This window comes from Ceratotherium simum, chromosome 5 (genome assembly GCF_057802395.1).
Source record: "Ceratotherium simum simum isolate JZ-2026a chromosome 5, ASM5780239v1, whole genome shotgun sequence".
Lineage (NCBI taxonomy): Eukaryota > Metazoa > Chordata > Mammalia > Perissodactyla > Rhinocerotidae > Ceratotherium > Ceratotherium simum.
In genome coordinates, this window is record NC_141904.1 from 32022925 (window position 1) to 32042077 (window position 19153).

At 38.0% G+C, this 19153-nt stretch overlaps 1 protein-coding gene across 7 annotated transcripts in view; it reads right to left on the reverse strand.

Annotated features, from left to right (window-relative positions):
- Positions 1 to 19153, reverse strand: part of NEK10 (NIMA related kinase 10) — a 225098-nt gene that overhangs the window by 143991 nt on the left and 61954 nt on the right. For all 7 annotated transcript variants that reach the window (XM_087430638.1, XM_087430637.1, XM_087430634.1 and 4 more), the window contains 9 exons: positions 17856 to 17917; positions 16354 to 16431; positions 14470 to 14534; positions 13006 to 13108; positions 12784 to 12912; positions 12124 to 12261; positions 8734 to 8779; positions 6217 to 6338; positions 5980 to 6082 (listed from right to left, as the gene is read on the reverse strand). In XM_087430638.1, coding sequence (XP_087286764.1) covers positions 5980 to 6082; positions 6217 to 6338; positions 8734 to 8779; positions 12124 to 12261; positions 12784 to 12912; positions 13006 to 13108; positions 14470 to 14534; positions 16354 to 16431; positions 17856 to 17917 — 846 coding nt within the window. The remainder of the gene's footprint in view (positions 1 to 5979; positions 6083 to 6216; positions 6339 to 8733; positions 8780 to 12123; positions 12262 to 12783; positions 12913 to 13005; positions 13109 to 14469; positions 14535 to 16353; positions 16432 to 17855; positions 17918 to 19153) is intronic.

Sequence of the window (19153 nt, forward strand, 5' to 3'; positions counted from 1 at the left end):
TTTTACCCTAGCTGCCACTCTGTTTCCTGTCTTTGAATTTGGTACTGATAGCTGGAGCTCTGGCCAATCTGTTGAGGATAATGGAGAGAAATGACAGAAAAGCCTAGATCTGGCTGACCTCCTTGAACTGCTGAACCTGCCCTGGAACTGCCCACCTCCAGACCCCTTGTTATGAGATAACTACATGTCCTTATGGCATAAGCCATTGTTAGTCTGGCTTTTTGCACCCAAACATATCCTAACTGATACATCTTCTAAACTGAGTATCTGTCTCCAGTCTTTCCCCACAGTGCCCCCTCACGTGCCATTACAATTATCCTCTACATCCCAAATCTGATCACATAATTTCCAATCTGAAAATCTCTGAAGATAAGTCTCTGACCAAAGGCCAATGTCCAAGCTCCTCAGCCACCAAAGTCTCTATTGTCTTGACATGCTGAACAACTTGCTAATCCCCAGGTACACTGCACGGCCTCAGGTCTCTAATCCTTTGCCTTTGCTGTACTCCCTGCCTGGAATGCTTTTACCCCTCCTGCTTAACTCCTCACCTGAAGGCCCCACAGGCAGAGTTAGTCACATTTTCTCCTGTGATTGACAGTTGTGGTCGATTGTATAACTGTTCACCTATATTCTCTCGGGAGGAGGAACACATCCTTGCTCTCTTAAACCTGATTTGCTTTGACCAACAAAATCTGAGCAGAAGTAATATGTGACACTTTGGGGCAGAAGTTTTAAGAGCCGAGCTGTGGTTTGCCATGCTCTCTCTTTCCTGCCTCTGTGACGTGGAGGCAGGTAGGGAGGAGCTTCAGCCAGCCTGGGCCTCTGAGCACAGCTCCCATCTGACCTATAATGCATGCATGGCATGAGCAAGAGAGAAACCTGGCTGCTTTAAGGCAGGGTGGACAAACTTTTTCTGTGAAGGGCCCGACAGTAAATATTTAATGCTTTGTGGGCCACATACAGTCTTTGTCACACATTCTTCTCCCTTTTTTTAACAACCATTTAAAAATATAAAACCATTCTCAGCTCACAGGACATACAAAAACAGGCCACAGCTGGATTTGTCCCACAGCCTGTGGTTTGCCACTGTTTTAAGCTGTTGAGACTTTCATGTTACTTGTTACCGCAGCATAACGTGGCCTATCATAACTAATACAATAGCACCTGGCATAGACAACATTCTAGCCTTTATAACCCTGTAATACAACTATAAGCTCCACAAAGATGTGACGATGTCAGTTGCGCTTGTCTTGTTCACTGCAGGCTGTGGCAGCTGAGGAAATAATTGCTGAGTGAAGAACTGAGGGAAAGTCTTCCCCGTGAGATCATGAGCTCAGGGGACAGAGACCATGGCTTTCATCCTATATCCACCCCCCACCTGCCTGGCATACGAGGGCATTTGATGAGCATTCGAGCCTTTGATAAATGTCCCACCCAATCAAGTATGTCCTCATTGCTATTACCAGTAGCGACAGCCAAATATCATTTGAGAAACATCTAGAAACATGCACAGCCTGTTTAGTTGCAGGATGAATCTGTGACCTCTTGAGTCATGCCATCTGAAATCTATTACCTATAGTTGAATGAGTTTTTGTTTTTTCCTTTTTCTTTCTTTTTTATTTGGGAGCAGAGGAGGAAAAGGGGCTTGTAGGGTTTACAGTAAAATGTGAGTATTTGAAAAGGCCACGAAATGTGAAATGGTGGGTTCAAGGTCAAGTTCATTTTCAGCAGATCCCCTCCTTCAGAGTCATTCTGTAACGAGACGGCTCTGTGAGGACCTTACTCGGCAGTGGCACATTTAGGGCTGACTCTGACTGTACTTTGCCCAGTGTGCCACTGAGTTGGGGTCTGTCCCTTTGTGTGGCCTCCAAGGCTGCAAATAAATGCAGGAGCAAGACCTGGACATGTTTCCTGGCACAAGTCATTAAAAGATACAGTCTTTTAAATGGAAATAAATTGAGACATTAAAATTAGATACCATTTGTAAAACTATGCATACCTAAATATGTTAGTACTCCCTACTCTGCTGCCTCATGAAGCCAAACTCCAGCCAGCATGCTTACTATAAATAATTGCAAACCAACCTCAATCTTAAAACATCTAGTTCACCTACACAGAGAAAAATGAGACGAGGGAAATTTTAGCTTTTCTAAGGCTTTTTTATCTGGTCACATGTTCAATACATTTTGTCTCATGCATCTTAAACATCATTTGGCAATTCTGTGCTTCTTTTCTGAGAGTAAATAAACCTTCTAGAATAAGAAAAGAGAAAAATAAAATATGACAAGACTGCCCCTTTGTGGTGACATGCTTTCACATACATGACATGCTATATTTTTATAGGCTTTATGAATTGCCGCCGTACTTCAACCTCCCGAAATATGGGAATCCTATATATTTAGTTTCAAATTAATGCCATAAGATTTTAATTTAAGCATAACCCCTATTAAAAATAAGAGTCTCTAATGTCCATATTTATATTAATAGTGATAGACACTAGAAAACATATTTCATTACTACAGTATTTAAAATATTTTAAAAATAAAGAATAATATTAAATCTCTGTGGATTATCTTTGTAGTCATAAAACAACTTTATACTCATTGAAAATAGTGATAGCACATCAACACCTTGTCCGTACAATTGCTTTAGTGGAGAGAAACTGGACTAAAATAAATTCTGTTCTGAGATCACTGCTTCTTTATTTGAAACTAAAAAAATACTGCCTCACTTAAAGCTAAAAAGTCTTGAAAGTTGAAAATAATTTTTAAAATTAATAGTTCCTAAGTATAAGTCTAATAAAGATTAATAAGAATAAGGTTGGGCAGAATGGCAATGAGGAGCAGAACAGAGAAAAAAAGAAAAGTTTGCTTAATCTTATGAAACAAAGTAACTTTTTATACAGAGTTCTTTACAGTTTGAATGCAAGCAAAAAATATATTTTTATTAAAGTTAGAGAGTAAACATGAAAGTTGGATATTTTGTTAAGTCTAACGTGTAGACTTAATAATGTAACTAGCCTGCCCATTTGGGGTTAAAAGATGAATTGACCATATGTTTTTATCTCCTCTAGCACTCAAAACTTTGCTAAAATGAAGGGCAAGGAATTTTCTTTGAAAAGTTACTCACCCACAGGGACAATGAGAATGGGCTTGGTGACAAAAGAGGATGAGATATTCCAATGAATTTTTGGAAGATGGAAAGTAGACAGAGGATGGTACAGAGCAAAGGTCCAACCCATATGTCTGAGAACAGGAAGGCCAGAAGGGAGCCCATTCACCCTGCAGAGCCCAGGGTGCAGCTCAAGGGAGAAGTGCAGTAAAATGCTCACAACATAGAATTGAGATCCAGTCCCCAGTCCTTTCCCAAACCCACACATGGCACTATCAGAAATTGAGTTCCCTTGGCCACTAGTAGAAAAACAGAGATTATTTTCCAAAGACACTCAACCAGAAAAAAAAACAAGCAGAGTGAGTCTGAACTCATGGGATTTTGGTGAAAACCTATCAACTGAACATGGCTCCCTGAGTCCCCTTCATCCACGCTACTCCCAGAATGATAGCAGACAGATGGACATTGCCTCAGGCAAGACATTGGAGGTGCACTTTCCAGAAAAAGTTTAAGTAATGACTTTGGGGGTTTCCTAAGGAAAAGTTCCATTGTGCTCTAACAAAGTCCACTAGATGACAGCCTTAACTGGAACTCACAGAGCTTCCAACAGTCTTTTTAGCATCTTTCTCATAAGCATTGAGGGCTAGTCCAGCATCAACAGACATTTGAGGAAAGTCACCAACAGGAAATAGAGATCAAACTAAACAGAAAAAAAAAAAAAAGATAGGCCCAGAAGATATAGAAACAATGCCAAGTGCTGAAGAAAAAAAAAGTCTACGTTATCCTGAGAGAGAATAAAAGCAGAATTCCATGGAAATGGAATAAAGAACAAGACAAAATTTGGGGGAATTAAAAATAATATAATCAAATTTAAATATTCAATAGAAGGACTAGAAAATAAAGTTGCAGAAATAACTCTAAAGTAGAACAAAGAGACAAAAAGCTGAAAACTAAGAAGAATTATTTTAAAAATTAGGAGATTATTTAGTATATAAAACATCTAAGATTAATAGGAATTCTAGAAGAGGAAACAGAGAAAGCAGAGGGAAGAAAAGCAGTGAAGAAGTAATGGAGGAAAATTTCCTAGAACTGATGTTTAACTATCCAGATTTAAGAGCACACCTAGTTCCAGACACAGTGAATGAAAAAATACCTACCCAAAACAGTGAATAAGAGAACATCATAAAAGTTTCCAGAGAGATAAAACAGCTCACATACTAAGCAATCAGAATAGCATTGGATTTTCTAAGAGCAAAAAATGGATACTAGAAGACTGAAGTAATGCCTTCAAAATTTGAAAAAATAATGACTTTCCTTTGAGACTACTACTCCCAGCCAAACTACCAATCTAAATAAGAGAATCTTAATATAAAAATATTTTGTGACATGCAAGCTTCTAAAAATTATAACCTCCAAAGTACTCTTTTTAAGGAAAGTACTAGAAGATATACTTCAGTAAAACAGGGAAGTTACAAAAGAAAGAGAAAGACACAGGATATGAGAAACAGAGATTCTGATCAGAAAAGGAGCAAATGAAAGTTCCAGGACTATGGCCATGCAGCAGACCTAAAGTCAAATCTAGTCTACATTACAGCAAGCAGCTATAGGAATTGGGTGTCCAGGAAAACAACATTGAGAGTAATTGTCATGTTTGACCACATGGAAATAGTATAAAGAGGGCTTTTATAATCCTTTGGAGGATTTGAGAAGAAGAAATAATAGGTAAATAGGAAACTAAGAAAACAAACAAAAAAAAAAGGCAATTATTAACTCCAAGAAAAACAAAAAAGTCTATGAGAAAGGAAAGGTAATCAACAGTGAACAATAATTACACAGTAGTAATAATGTAAGCATTAAATGTTGATTTAACCTCAAATTGTGCTATAACTCTATTGTAGGATGGTAGATGGGGAAGAAGAGGAAATAAGATACCTAAATCCTCACCTATCACAATATAAAATCAAATACCAGAAAAAGAAGCTAAAAAGAATTAAAAGTGGTTGTTTTAGGGAAACAGAATTAGGGGTTGCAAAGACGTAAGTTATTCTTTACAAGCTTTTTAGCACTATTTTATTTTGTAAACTATTTTGACGTGTGGTAAGAAATTGATTAAATAAATATAAAAATTAATTAAAGGGGCTGGCCCCTTGGCGTAGCGGTTAAGTGTGAGCGCTCAGCTGCTGGCGACCCGGGTTCAGATCCCAGGCGTGCACCGATGCACCGCATGTCAGGCATCCCATATAAAGTGGAGGAAGATAGGCACAGATGTTAGCCCAGGGCCAGTCTTCCTCAGCAAAAAGAGGAGGATTGGCATGGTTGTTAGCTGAGGGCTGATCTTTCTCACCAAAAAAAAAAAAAAAAAATTAATTAAAATAAGTTTAGAAGGAAAAGAAATCAGGCTACAATAAAAGATTAACCTCAATGTCTTTAAATATAACCAAAGGAAATGATTGCAGCTAATCTTAGTAAGAAAACGAAATGTGAGGTTGGCTGTTACTTGTAAAATATGGTCTAAACAGCCATCTAAGAAGGATTAAATAGATTTGTTCTGTGTTGGTATATGATCTGTTTAATAGTATTTAATAATATATATGTGTGTGTGTGTGTATATATATATATACATAAACGTACTATTTGCTATGAAATTCAAATACACAATTTATAATAACCTTTATTAACTTATAAATTGAAATATCTACATGTATATAAATAGTCACACCAGCCACATTTCAAGTACTCAATAGCCACATGTGACTAGCGGCTACCATATTGGACAGTGGAGATAGAGAACATTCCCATCAGTGCATAAAGTTCTAGAATAATATTCAGAAGTTCTTAAGTTAAAAATTTTAAGATTTTTATACTTACTAACTGTTACTTTGTCCTTATCCCCCAACATAATGTTGTTCGGTGTCAGATCTCTATGGACAATTCTCTTCTCCTTATGTAAGTACCGAAGAGCTAAGCAGAGCTGAAACAGCAAATAAACAAATTTTGTTTTCCCCAATATACATACTATCACTGATGACTACTACACGCATCTCTTAGAAATCAGCTTGGAACTTTACTATTTTACAGAAAAACTTAATAAAAATAAAATTGTACCTGTATAAATATTTTCCATAGTCTTTCTTCACTAAAATGATGCTGTTTTTCCTTTAAAGAACTGAAATGCTCTCCAAGAGGGGCGCCTTCTATAAGTTCCATAACTATATACAATCTATCATCTATATAAAAAATAAGGAAAAGATAATAGAAATTTAAGTTCAATATAGACATTTTGAAAAAACTTATGAATTAGAATCCGAGCTTCCCAATGAATGTGTAGGGCACGGTACTAAAGAGTTAGTGATGTGCTGAGATATAGATCCACTCAGCCCTGGAGGGGGTAGGGGTCAGGGGGTCTTGGGGCAACTAGAGCAACAATCTCTTCCAGTTACAGGCTACCTCCTAGCGTAAGTTTATACCGGCAAATAGCATTTTCTAGGTATGCCAGATTGTGGAATGGTTGGGAGGAGCCAAAGAGAACAAGCAAATGATCTCAAGTCATGGAGGACTCCCTGAAGAACATGTAAACCCACCTTTCTTCTCAATAGTCTAAAATTTTTAATTTAGACTTTAAATCAAGTCAGACATTCAAAAAATTGCATTTTAAACTGCATTGTTTTGTAGGTTCATAGATTTACCTTAAAGAATTGTACAATGGAATCATGCCAAGGTCTTGCAATGACACAATTGAAAACACCACTCATGATAGAAATTTCTGTGATGCCCCTGAAGGGCAGAGAAAGCTGGACTTCTCCCAGTTTTATCCTATGGATACTGGGGATCTCATAACTGATTCTGTTCGTCTCTTTGCTTTGGATGTCAAGAAACAAAGAAGTAAATTCTACTTCTCCCCCAAAACCAATATAAAACTATTAACATCACTATGTGATATCTATCTTTTGTGATGTTTTGGATGTATATAAAATATGTATGTACACAATATATACAAAAATGAAATTACACTATACATGCTCTGAAAGTTATACTTTTTTCATTGAACAGCCTTATATGTCAGTACACACAGATCCAAACTATTCTTCTGTTAGTTGCATAGTATTCCACAATACAGATGGGTCACAATTTATTTAATCATTCTCCTAAAGATAGACATTTATATTGTTTCCAATTTTTCATAATCATAAGAAATACCTGTTGTATGTACTAATCTTTGTGTGTGTGTGTGTGTGAGGAAGATCAGCCCTGAGCTAACATCCATGCCAATCCTTCTCTTTTCGTTGAGGAAGACCGGCTCTGAGCTAACATCCACTGCCAATCCTCCTCCTTTTTTTCCCCAAAGCCCCAGTAGATAGTTGTAAGTCACAGTTGCACATCCTTCTAGTTGCGGTATGTGGGACACGGCCTCAGCACGGCCAGACAAGCGGTGCGGTGCGTGGGTGCGCGCCCGGTCCGAACCCCGGGCCACCAGCAGCAGAGTGCGCGCACTTAACCGCTAAGCCACGGGGCCGACCCCTGTATGTACTAATCTCACCTGTAGCTTTATTTTTACTCTCCTCTCACCTTTTATTCCCTTTTATCACAATTTCCTAATCTGTTTTATTATACTTTATGTATTTTTAAGCCACTTCCAATTCTTTTTGGAAGATGTCAGGTTGTAAGTTTTATTTATTTTGTTTCTAAATTAAGACAAGTTGTATCACTTCAGTACAAGTCAGAAGCCAATCTTGATCTCTGATGGGATGTGCACTACATTACGGGAAATTATTCTATTATCAAGAATAAATGGCCAAGGGGGCAGGATTTACTGGAGAGTTTCGGCGCTGAGCTCCTCTGAGTCATCTAGAGGAAGGTAGATGGGTAAAATCCTCACAGGCCCAACTACACAAAAGGTTTGCATAAAAATACACTGACAGAGGCAGTGAGGAAGCTCCGACCGTTTCCTTGTATTTCTTAAATCTTCCTTCAAATGGAGATTTATTTATTTTGAAAGTTCATACGTGGTGTACGTCATTAGAGTTTATCCATACTTATATTATTTCAGTCAAAGGTCCCATATTGTTTTAAACAAATGACTAAGTTTGGCTTCCCTTCAACATTTTGATTCGGTATTCCATCATTCTTTCAGAGCCTGCCTGCCTGCAGAATCGGTCGGGGCTCCATCGCCACCTTGTGGCAATTACCTGAACTTCAAGTAAAAGAAATCTCAAAGACCTATAGCCAACTCCCAATTTATTTGGGGGGTACAAAACCTCATCTGATTCAAAAAACAACTTTTCATTTATTTCTTAAAGAAGCCACTACCTTTTAGTTTTCTTCTCTCCTGATCCTACTAAGTGCTTTTTTGTGTATGAAAATAGCTATAAATAACTATTTTGGTTCCTTCATTCAGTGTCTTTCATGTGAGAGCTTAAGTATTTTATAACCATCTTTAGGTCATGGATCGTATCACTGTGTCACTGATCAAGAAAGAAAGTGATGCACAAGATCGTCCACTGTCATATAAATAACAAAAAAATAAAGAAAATAGTTGATTAAGCTTATTTTTTGGCATTGTAATGTCAAAATATGTAACAAAGATACTTTTCCTTAATTAGAAATATGAAAACTCATACTTACTTTCCAGAAATGTTTTGTAATAGCGTACAACATTGGGATGATAAAGCTATAAGAAAATAGATAACAAACATCACACTACTTCAAAATACAAACTTGTTTTCACAGACAATTTACTTGGACTTTACATTTGAAAACAACAAAGAAATTACTGTATTTATATTTATTTATAAAACTAAGCATTTTAAGATACCATATAATTGAGATTTTCTTCATGATTCCTTTTATTTGCTACTTACAAAACTAATCTGAAAATAGCCATCTCCCACACAACCTTATCAAATAGAACTAGAAACTGAGTGTGCTTTATCACCTAATTTAACTCAGAGAATTGTGGAACTAGAATGAATCTTGAGAATTCATTTACCACTCCCACCCCAACCTCACACCCAGATTGCAGAGAGGAGAAAATTGAAATGAAGCAATTTATACATCATTGCTCCACTTAAATGTTTACATGCACTGATTGTGTCTTTTTACTCTACTGGTGTCTTTCTGTGCTCTCCAAAATGACTAGTATGAGACTGAAATAACCTAAGAGTTATTAAGTCCATTTAAATTATAATAATAGTTAACAAGAAGTCCCTCCTTGACCAAACTTTATTCAGGATTCTCTGAGCCCTCTTCTTGACTAGGCCTTATCCTTGGTCTATCTAGTTTTAGCAAGAATCCAGTTTAGCAAGAATCTCCCCACGCTTGATATCAAATCAAGTTCCTCATCCCCCCTTCCTTGTTATCTAATCAAGTTTTTCTTCCCCCAACCTTGATACCTAACCAAGTTCCTCTTAGTAATTTTCCATCCACTGACCCCCTCACCCTGACTTTTAGTTGTAAATCCCCAGCTATCCCTGTTGTACTCAGAATTCAGTTCAGTCTCTCTCCCCTTTTGCAATAGTTTGACCTCTATTGCAGTAGTCTTGAATAAAGTCTTCCTTGACATTTAAAAGCTCTTATCACAAGAAATTAAAAAATTTGTTACGATTTGTGGTGCTAGATGTTAACGAGACACTGTGGTGATCATTTTGCAATATATACAAATATTGAATCATTATGTTGTACATCTGAAACTAATGTCATGTTATATGTCAATTATATCTCAATTGAAAAAATGCCCAGTACAATTTCTCTTTGACATAACTTTACCTTAAGATGTAACATGGAAATTCTTTTTTTTTTTTAAAGAGTCATTTTCTATAAGAATATTCTACAAGAATAAAATTTTTGTACTAGTTTATTTATAATTTGAGTTCCTAGGTAAATTGAAATACGTTTTATCTAAGAATAGTCGCCATTACATCTATAAATGGATTGCGTCTCTTTTTCGTCCTTCTTCTTGCCTTTTTGAAGGACAGTCTGCTAGCTGTCCACAAAAAACCTGCTCTCCCACTCCTCCACTACAATAGAATTGTAGCAGCACATGGCTTCCCAGGCAGGGATTACATCTCTCAGCCTCTCCTGTAGCCAGGAGAGGGCCTGCCACTCAGTTCTCACCAGTGGAGTGTGAGGGGAGATATGTGCTCCTGGTTCTGAGCCTAAACATTGGGAGTGCCCCCCTGCTACGCTCTGCCTCTTCCCACCTTGGATATGAATGTGCCTATGGCAGTTCCAACCGCACAGATGAAGACAGTGCCCTAGAAGGTAGCAGAGCAACAAGAGAGAAAGAACTGGCACCTCTAAATGCATGGAGCAGAGAACACTACTAACCTGGGCCGCTCATTCTGGGATTGTTACATGAAAGATAAATAGCCCACTGTATTGTGAGACTCTTTAAGTCCCTGTATTTGGGAGCCTCTTTGTTACTGTAGCTTACTCTTAATCTTAACAAATACCCTCTCCCATTCTACATTCATACACAATCCCATTTCTGCTAATTCTGGCTGCCATTACCTCCTCCTTTTATGCCTCAATGTTATTATCCTTTCCATTGGTTCATTCCTCTGGTGAGAGTGCAGTTGTACAACTTTGAGTTATCTCAAAGTCCAAGCAATGCCTATTATATGGCCCCATCCCAATACTTTCTTTTCTTAGGAAATGTCAAAACAAATAGTCTACCTTATCAACCAGCAAGTAGCCAGCAGATTTTAAACAAGATGGGACCAGATAAGCAAGCTGAACCATATTTTAGACCTAGCTCACTGGCCAGGACTATATCCAGATTTCAGTTCAAATGAAAATACTGGAGCAGCTCATAGCAAAAGCTATGTTCCAGCCTTGTGCTATGATGAAACAGCACACCGCCGAAGGCTAGAGTATCCCAAACATAAGCAAACACTGACTTTTAAAAATCTAATCTATTAGTGTATAAAAGTCAACTATAAAATAAACTATTAATGATAATATTGACTATAATTTATAAATGGGGAGTAGAACTGTAGACTTCAGTGACTGAGCATCGTCATATTTATGGTGTTCTTTATGACTCGGCACCAATGCCATGCAAATTTCAGCAGTGGAGAACAAAATGCAGTGGAGTTGATAGCTCTCCACAGGAGTTACAAATGCACAGTCTGCGTAATGAATGTCCAAATAAGAAAAGCTGAGAAAGAAACCAATGTCTTCTTGGATCACAAAAAGAAATCCCATTTCTCTTCTGACATGTTTATTCTTTCTTCCCAAACAAACCTTCATAATGATAGTTAATTGAGTTGTTACATTATGTCAGAATATTCTGCTCATGCCAATAAATAACAACCCAACTAGAAAAGCCACATTTTAGATTTAATAAGCCATATTTGAGGAATGGTAACAGCTTGGTTTCGCTTGACAAAAGTCAAGGAACTCTTAGTCATATTTTTACGCATGTAACTAAATAATCAAATATTCTACAATATAATGAGAAGGAAATGGATATGCTTACAATGAAAAGAGAAGGATTTCTCATACATGATACACTCTGTGCCATAAACTCCATTGTTCTGCATCCCTTGCCCCGATATAAACTCCAGAAAGTGTTTCTGTGGTTCAATGTCAAGCCTCAGGAAAAAAGTTGGCTAAAATATCACCACCTCAATGTCAATTATTTTTATCTTTTATTTTTTGGTAAGGAAGATTAGCCTGAGCTAACATCTGTTGCCAATCCTCCTCTTTTTGTGCTGAGGAAGATTGACTCTGGGCTAACATCTGTGCCCATCTTCCTCTACTTTATACATGGGCTGCCTGCCACAGCATGGCTTGATAAGCGGTGCATAGGTCCTCGCCCGGGATCCAAACCTGCGAACCCCTGGCCGCTGAAGCAGAGCGTGCAAACTTAACCACTACACCACTGGGCCAGCCCCTCAATGTCAATTATTTTAAGCAGAACCAGTTCTTAAACAAGACTAGCACAAGAATTCTACTTTCTTTTGATGACATTTATTTAAGGAAAACATGTTCATAAACAAGAAAAACATTTACCTGCTCTTTAATTATGGTTAATTCTGAAACAATATTCTTTACACTGCTGTCTCGATCTTTTTTATCCTTTCCAAATGCTGGGTTATGTAAATTGACTTCTTTCATTGCTAAAAGATTTTGACCACTACGTTTTCTAACCTAAAATAAGAAAGACCAAAAAAAAAAAAAAAAAAAAAACAAGAATGGGGTGGGGGTAGAAAGAGATAGATTAATGTCACATAATTAAACCAAGTCATGTAAATAAGTCACGGAACTTTTAAAATTCTACCTGTATTTACACTAAGCTCAGCTCAAAAAATTGGTATCTCCTGGGTCAGTCTGCACTATTCAGTAGGATTTTTCTGGGTAAATATAGAAATGCTGGTGTGAATTTAGAGAACATGTCATGCATTGGGACAAGCCATTTTGACTATTTTTTGTGAGAGATTAATGATGGCTTTTGTCTTCGAAGGTCAGTGACCAATTTCTAGAGCTGAGAGCAAAGGTAAGACAACATCAGTGCAGCTATCTGATGAATAAAAACAATCATTCTAATTTTTATATCTATTTTTCACTATTTTTCAATAATGAGGGCTCCAATTCAATTGTGTGTGGGTGTGCAAATGGGACATCTGGTCTGCTTGGGAATATAGAAACGTTGTTCCCCAGGGGCAAAGTCACCTTGTAAACACAGCCAAAAGCTCCACTTCCAAGGTGATCCAAAATCGCATAGTTGCCTATGTATTTTGAAGGAGCTTTATTCTGATTAACGCTTTCAATATTTTCAGCAATTTGTTTCAGTTCATCTTCCTAACCAAAAAATAAAAACAAAATAGGTCACTATGATAAATTCCATCCTGACCACATAGGAGCCTGGCAAAATATTTAAAACTCAAGACTTACCACTAATAAATTCAACTTTGATACCAATTCTTCATAAGCACTGATATCACGAACATAATGTCCTATATCAATGAAGATCTCAAACAAGTCGGTGGGGAAAAGTCTGCAGGGAGAAATACACACACACGTCACGTAGGACTTGGAAACTGTTGGTCATTCCTTCCCTTTTGGATCTAGCTCACTCATAGATTAATTATATTAAACAAACTTAAGTTCCTTAGGTTAAAACAAAGTGGGGGGGAAATAATACCAACTTATCTCACAAAAATAAACTATAGCTACAGTTCTTAAGGGATAAGGAAAAAACAAATGGGAAGTTCTAGAGATTTGCTGTACAACATCGTGCTTATAGTTAACAATATTGTGCTGTATACTTAAACAGATATCATGTTATGTGTTTTTTATCATGATAAAAAAGATATGATACAGATTATACAAAGACGTTATTTGTAAGATATTTGGGGGTACAGGTACTAAACATATTAGGAAGGAATGTTTATTGGGTATTTATTGAATGCTGAGCACTTTCATAAATGCTATGTGATTCAGTCCTCATATTAACCCTAGGAGTTAAATATTAACCTAATTTTTAAATGTATTATGAAAATAAAAATGCAGGTAAATGAAAAGAACGAAGAGATTTATGCATCATTTCCAAGTTACAGGCTTCAAGGGCTCATTAAAATCTTTAAGTTCACTAAAATGGATGATTTAGGGCCTTGAAATGAAAGGTTATAATGAGTAACTAATTTTACTTTCTTTTCTTCCCCTAAATTCAAGCAGCACATGGAAATACGGTAACAACATAAAATGCTCCATGCTTCTGAATAAAAGACATTATATTAACTCAACGTTTTATTTCTATTCTGCCTTATCAATAAAATTCAGGTAGGAATTTGGGCCTCTGATTTTGGCCAACCTGCCCAACCAAATGGCGTGCAGACCACACATGTAGGTAACTACTTTCTGCTTCTCAAGGTGGTGATTCTTCTGTCCTGCTCACCAGCACAGCCTCCTGACCCAGAACATCCAGCCTCCTCCCCTTCAAATGAGCTCCTACCCTATGGAGGCTATCCAGACAAAGAGTTTTTTTTCTATTGATTAAGAGGAAATGACTAGGGTGACTTTGGAATTTCTGAATGGGCAAAAACAAGCACGTATTTTGATGTCATCCATTTAAAATGCTCATGTCTAAAAAGAAGAGAGAAAAACTAAAAACCACAGGAGTTAGATGCGATTAAGGGTAATATTGATATAGTGACTCGTGCTTTCTCATCACCATTTTAATTGCCAGTGTCAAGACACCACTAGGGTAGCTAGTTTTATCTGTGGATTCTAAGAAATCTGAAGATACGTGTTTTGCATACTGATTCATTCTTCTCTTACTGTTTGCATCTAACTCAGGTAAGTGAAAACAGTTCAATCGAATGATCGCAGGTCACTTAAATTTCTGCAAGCTCATACCTTTTAAAGAGTGGTCTGTTTCTTTCCATACTGAAGAGAAACCTCAAGGCTCTGAAGGCATAACACTGGAAAATAAAAGGATATGTGATTCTCAAATGGCAGCTCAACAAATTAAAACATTTTCAGGATAGAATCGTCATGAAGTAAACGTTAAAGTGGGAATCAAAGTTTATGAGTGAAAACAAAAAACACCACCACCCGAGGTAGTTCTCGTATGTAAAAAGTGTTTATGCCGTAGAAATGCTGGGGATTTTGGCCTGTTTCACTCGGTGCTTGTCATTATTTCCTTTCTAGAAAGTACAAAATGAGCACAAAGACAAGAAATAAAATTCCTACGTCCAAAGATTTCCAGGAGCTCGAGATTTATTTTGTTTCTAGCCTGCTCTGTATGCCTCAACATTTAGATGGCTTCTGTGAGAAAATAAACACTAGAAATGATGACATGTAAAAATAGCCACAGGCACACTGGACTCAAACTTGACAAATTGGTCTCTTGAGTAAAGAGTCTAAGCGTTCCCCAAATAGAACAATCTATGGCAACTCCCAAGAACACTCAGAAAGAGGCCTGTGAGACTTGAACCAAGAAAAATAAACATCTGACATTTTGCAGCGCCGAGAAAAAAAAAGAGCGCTCCCAGCCTGCAGCTGTGCCCGTCCAATAGGCCACCCTGGGTATCAGCGGGCATCGGGTCGACTAAATTCAAATCTGGAATCATTTCGTAAAATTAATCATCTGAATGTAGAAGGGTCACAAACAAAATTGCCCAGAGAGGCCAGGCAGATAAAATGACGCAAAGGAGCCTGGTGAGAGAGTAGCTTTTGGAGACTGTGAGAAAGTGGAGAACAGGCATCCTCCTTGAAAGCCATTTCAATACGAATTTTTTAAAACCCTCTACCGGCTTAACAAAATCCATCTGCAGGGCGGATTTGACTTTATCTGTGTTCCGGCACAGTGTCACGCATCTGTGGTGCACTGAAGAAATTAAGTCCCACACCTGTATGTTCTCATTTGTAGCTCTCCAAAACCTTTGCCTGCCCAGCTCACAGATGCCACCAAAAATTCTCTGCTAGGTTTGACCACCATTCTGAGTAACAGCTTTTAAATCAGATTGGAGGCTAAGGTTGTTTCTTACTTCCTTTCCTAATGACTTGAAAAAAAGATGAGCTGCAACTACAGCAAAGCCTTAATTTCAATCTGCTTTTATAATTCCAAAGTCTTTGTGGACACTGGCCCCCTGATGCCCACTCCTCAGAAAAGCACATAGGACCCTGCATAATGTACCCCCTTCTTACCTTCCAGGCCTCATCTCCTGAGGCACTCCCTCCCCCAACCATACACTCCAGCCCCACCAAGCAGCCTCAGCACGCTCTAAGCTGTCAGTTCTCACACTTTGCACGGGTTGTTCCCTTTGTGTAGAATGCCCTTCCACCCTGCAGCAGATGCCATTGGTGCCCCACACATATCCCTTTATCCACTTGGCAATTCCCTTCTCATCCATCAAGATCCATTTTACAGGCTTTTCTTTGTAAAGGTGAAATGTTAGTGACTGTGGTCCACACTTAAAGATAGCATATAATTTCCTCTTTTATTATTTGCTGATACACAAGTAATACACATTTTTAAAAAATAGAACTTACTGATAAGCAAAGAAATACATAAATAAAATCGCATAAACCCCCCCCACAGAGAAACCTCTGTTAGGCCCTTCACATTGCTTTACCAGCATTTGTTTCCACGCCAGCCTCCTCACCAGATATTTTTCCCCCACAGTTAGTACAAGGACCAGTGCTAACCTAAACATTCTAAAAGTTATAGATTATATTGTCAAAGTTTCCCCAGATTTCAATAACTTGATATTGAATAACAAGGGACATGTTCATTACCTGTAATAGATTTGTTTTTGCTGCATTCTTTTGTTTGTTTGGTAAAATTAATTTTGCTATTGTATATACACCATTTTCCTGGAAGAATAAAGACACCATGTGATCAGTGTGCAGTGACATAGAGTGCCATAGAGATACACAAGCATAAAGATGCCACCAAATGACCTCAAAAATAGCCAAGAAGAATGTTAGTATAATTTTAGAACTTTAAGTAAGTATTACAGGACAGTACTAAAAATGTCAGCGTAATACTCAAACACTAGAGACTATAACCACCATCTTAATATTTCAACTGTCTTCAAAGATTATAAATAATAAAGTATATCAATTTAAAGTGATTTAAATGGTTTCAAAACAAAGAGTAGGGGATAAAAAGGGACAGAGTAAAAGGATCCAAATATCTTTACACTTTGCATTTTAAATATCTAATTATGAAATATAATTTCTCCCTTTATAGTTTTGTTAATAAAACAATACACATAGATAAATTACTGTAGAAAAGAAAACAGAAAAAATAAAAGAAACAAGAAAAATTAAAAACAGAAAATAAACATTATTCATGAAAGCACAGTTAACATCTTTCTAGACTTATTCTAATACAAAGATATACATGGAGGAAGGAACAAAAAATGTTAACTTATTGCTACTTTTCCATCATCTATTAAATGTATCATTTACTGAACTCTACTATATGTGTGCATTTATATCATAACTGTGAAAAGCTTTACGTGCCCTACTGTATTTGTAGTTATTCTGTGAATTAATGTATAATTTCCCTGTTTTATACCTGACAAAGCGACAAACTAGAGAGGCTAAGTCACTTTTCCAGGTGCCAAGCCAGCAAGTAACGATAATGAGAAGTGAGCCTCATTGTGGCCAAGTCCAAATGCCCTCCTCCACCAACTACCCCCTGATTTTCGGAGCTTCCCGAAGGGCCCCTAATCATTGGTGACCTGACCCCTTACTAACTTTTCTATATTTTGAAGTTGAAGTTGGATATACTGTACTGACCAAAAAAAAAAGTTTCCTCTGTAAAATTCAACAAGCAGGAAGTAACTTTGATAATAGGAACCCATACAGGGTTGTATACATATGTATTTCTGTATACACTTGATGTATACACTTGAATTTAAGAGTACCCACTTGATGTACTCCTAGTTAAAGTGACTGCTACCCTTAACTCATGGTATCTTATATGTCCCAAATTAAAGCAATTCAGAATAGCTTTAAAAAAAAAAGATAAAGACAATGAAAAAGACTGCACAAGATGTAGGGAAGAAACATCATCAATTAACCACATGGCAGTTCTTTTTAAGCCCAGTGAGTTAAAAGAGGAAGGGTAAGAATATCAAATGGAATTCTCTAAGTTAAATAAGATATATTAAACTGTTTTAAAGCCATGCGATGGGATCTGAAAAACTACGGTCTGGAGTTCGACCTGAGGCGGGGTCGGTCAATCGTGATGTGGTTATGGAGCCCAACCCGGAGAGCAGCATCCTCACCTGAACCACCTGGTGGGCGTTGGTGTCGTTGAGCACCAGCTCAGTGAGGGCGGCACAGCAGGCTGGAACGAAAACCACGGAACGATCAAGTCCGTCATCACCATGCCTACGCTAATACACGGTTACGTCAATACTCTCACTCACCGGGAATTTTCTTAGTAGAGTCACTCCTCAAAAGACATTCATTTTCCTTCTGGCATGGCTCCGGGAGAAGGGACACTGACTTTTAATGGCTTCTAACTCCCCTCTTCATGTAATTCGCATGCATGTACACCCCACAGCAGCCTTTATTGAGCACTTACTGTGTACCAGGAGACAGGGACTGCATCTGTCTGTTTCATTGAAATCCCCAGTGTCCAACATGTGCCTGCCACTGAGCAGATGCTCAATAAATACATCTACAATGGCTGAATAAATGAGTGTACTTTAAATATATGATCCAAATTAGCCCTTATAATCAAAGTATGTACTACAATTACCAGTTTTACCAGTAAGAAAATTGAGGTTCGGAGAGGTTAACAGACTAGGCACAGTGGAAGGCACCAGGAGTCTGACCCCAGGCTGCCAGATGTTAAATCCCTCACCCTGAGCACTACCCTTCCTGCCTCCTTATAGCCACCGAGCAGCCTCTGGTGGCATTCTGTACTGAGCTGCTTCGTCCACCCAGAGAATGCCAGATCCTCTAGCACGGAGCACCTGTAGAGGCTACACCATTGTATTGGGCCCTCACTCCTGGCCCTGCACTGTGCCATGAGCTTTACATATATCCCCATACAATCCCCACAATAACCCTCTCACACTGATACCATGATTACCATCGCCATTTCACCTGAGCAAAACTGAGGCTTGGAGAGGTTAGGACACTTGCCTGAGGCCACATGGCCATCAAAGTGGGTGCAGCCAAAATACAGACCCTACTCCTAATTGCTTACACTTTTAATTTTTTTAATTTTTCCTTTTTACTGACGTATAAAATGACCTATGTAAAGTAGACATATCGCAAGTGTACAGCTTGATGAGATGTTACATATCTATATACCTTGTAACCACTGCTACTCTGATGAATATATAGAACATTCCCATCCCCCAAAGGCTCGCTTGTTCCCTTCCCCAGGCAATCAGCTCCCTATCATCCCACACATAGGTAAGCACCCTCTGACTTGCATCACCATCGATCTCATCCACTCTGAGAGAGGCCTAGAAATACCTGGAGCTCTGATTTTAGCTGGATTAGATTTCCTGGGGAGCTTTCAAACAGGAAAGTCCTGGTAGGAGCCCCTATATTACTTTCAGAGTAA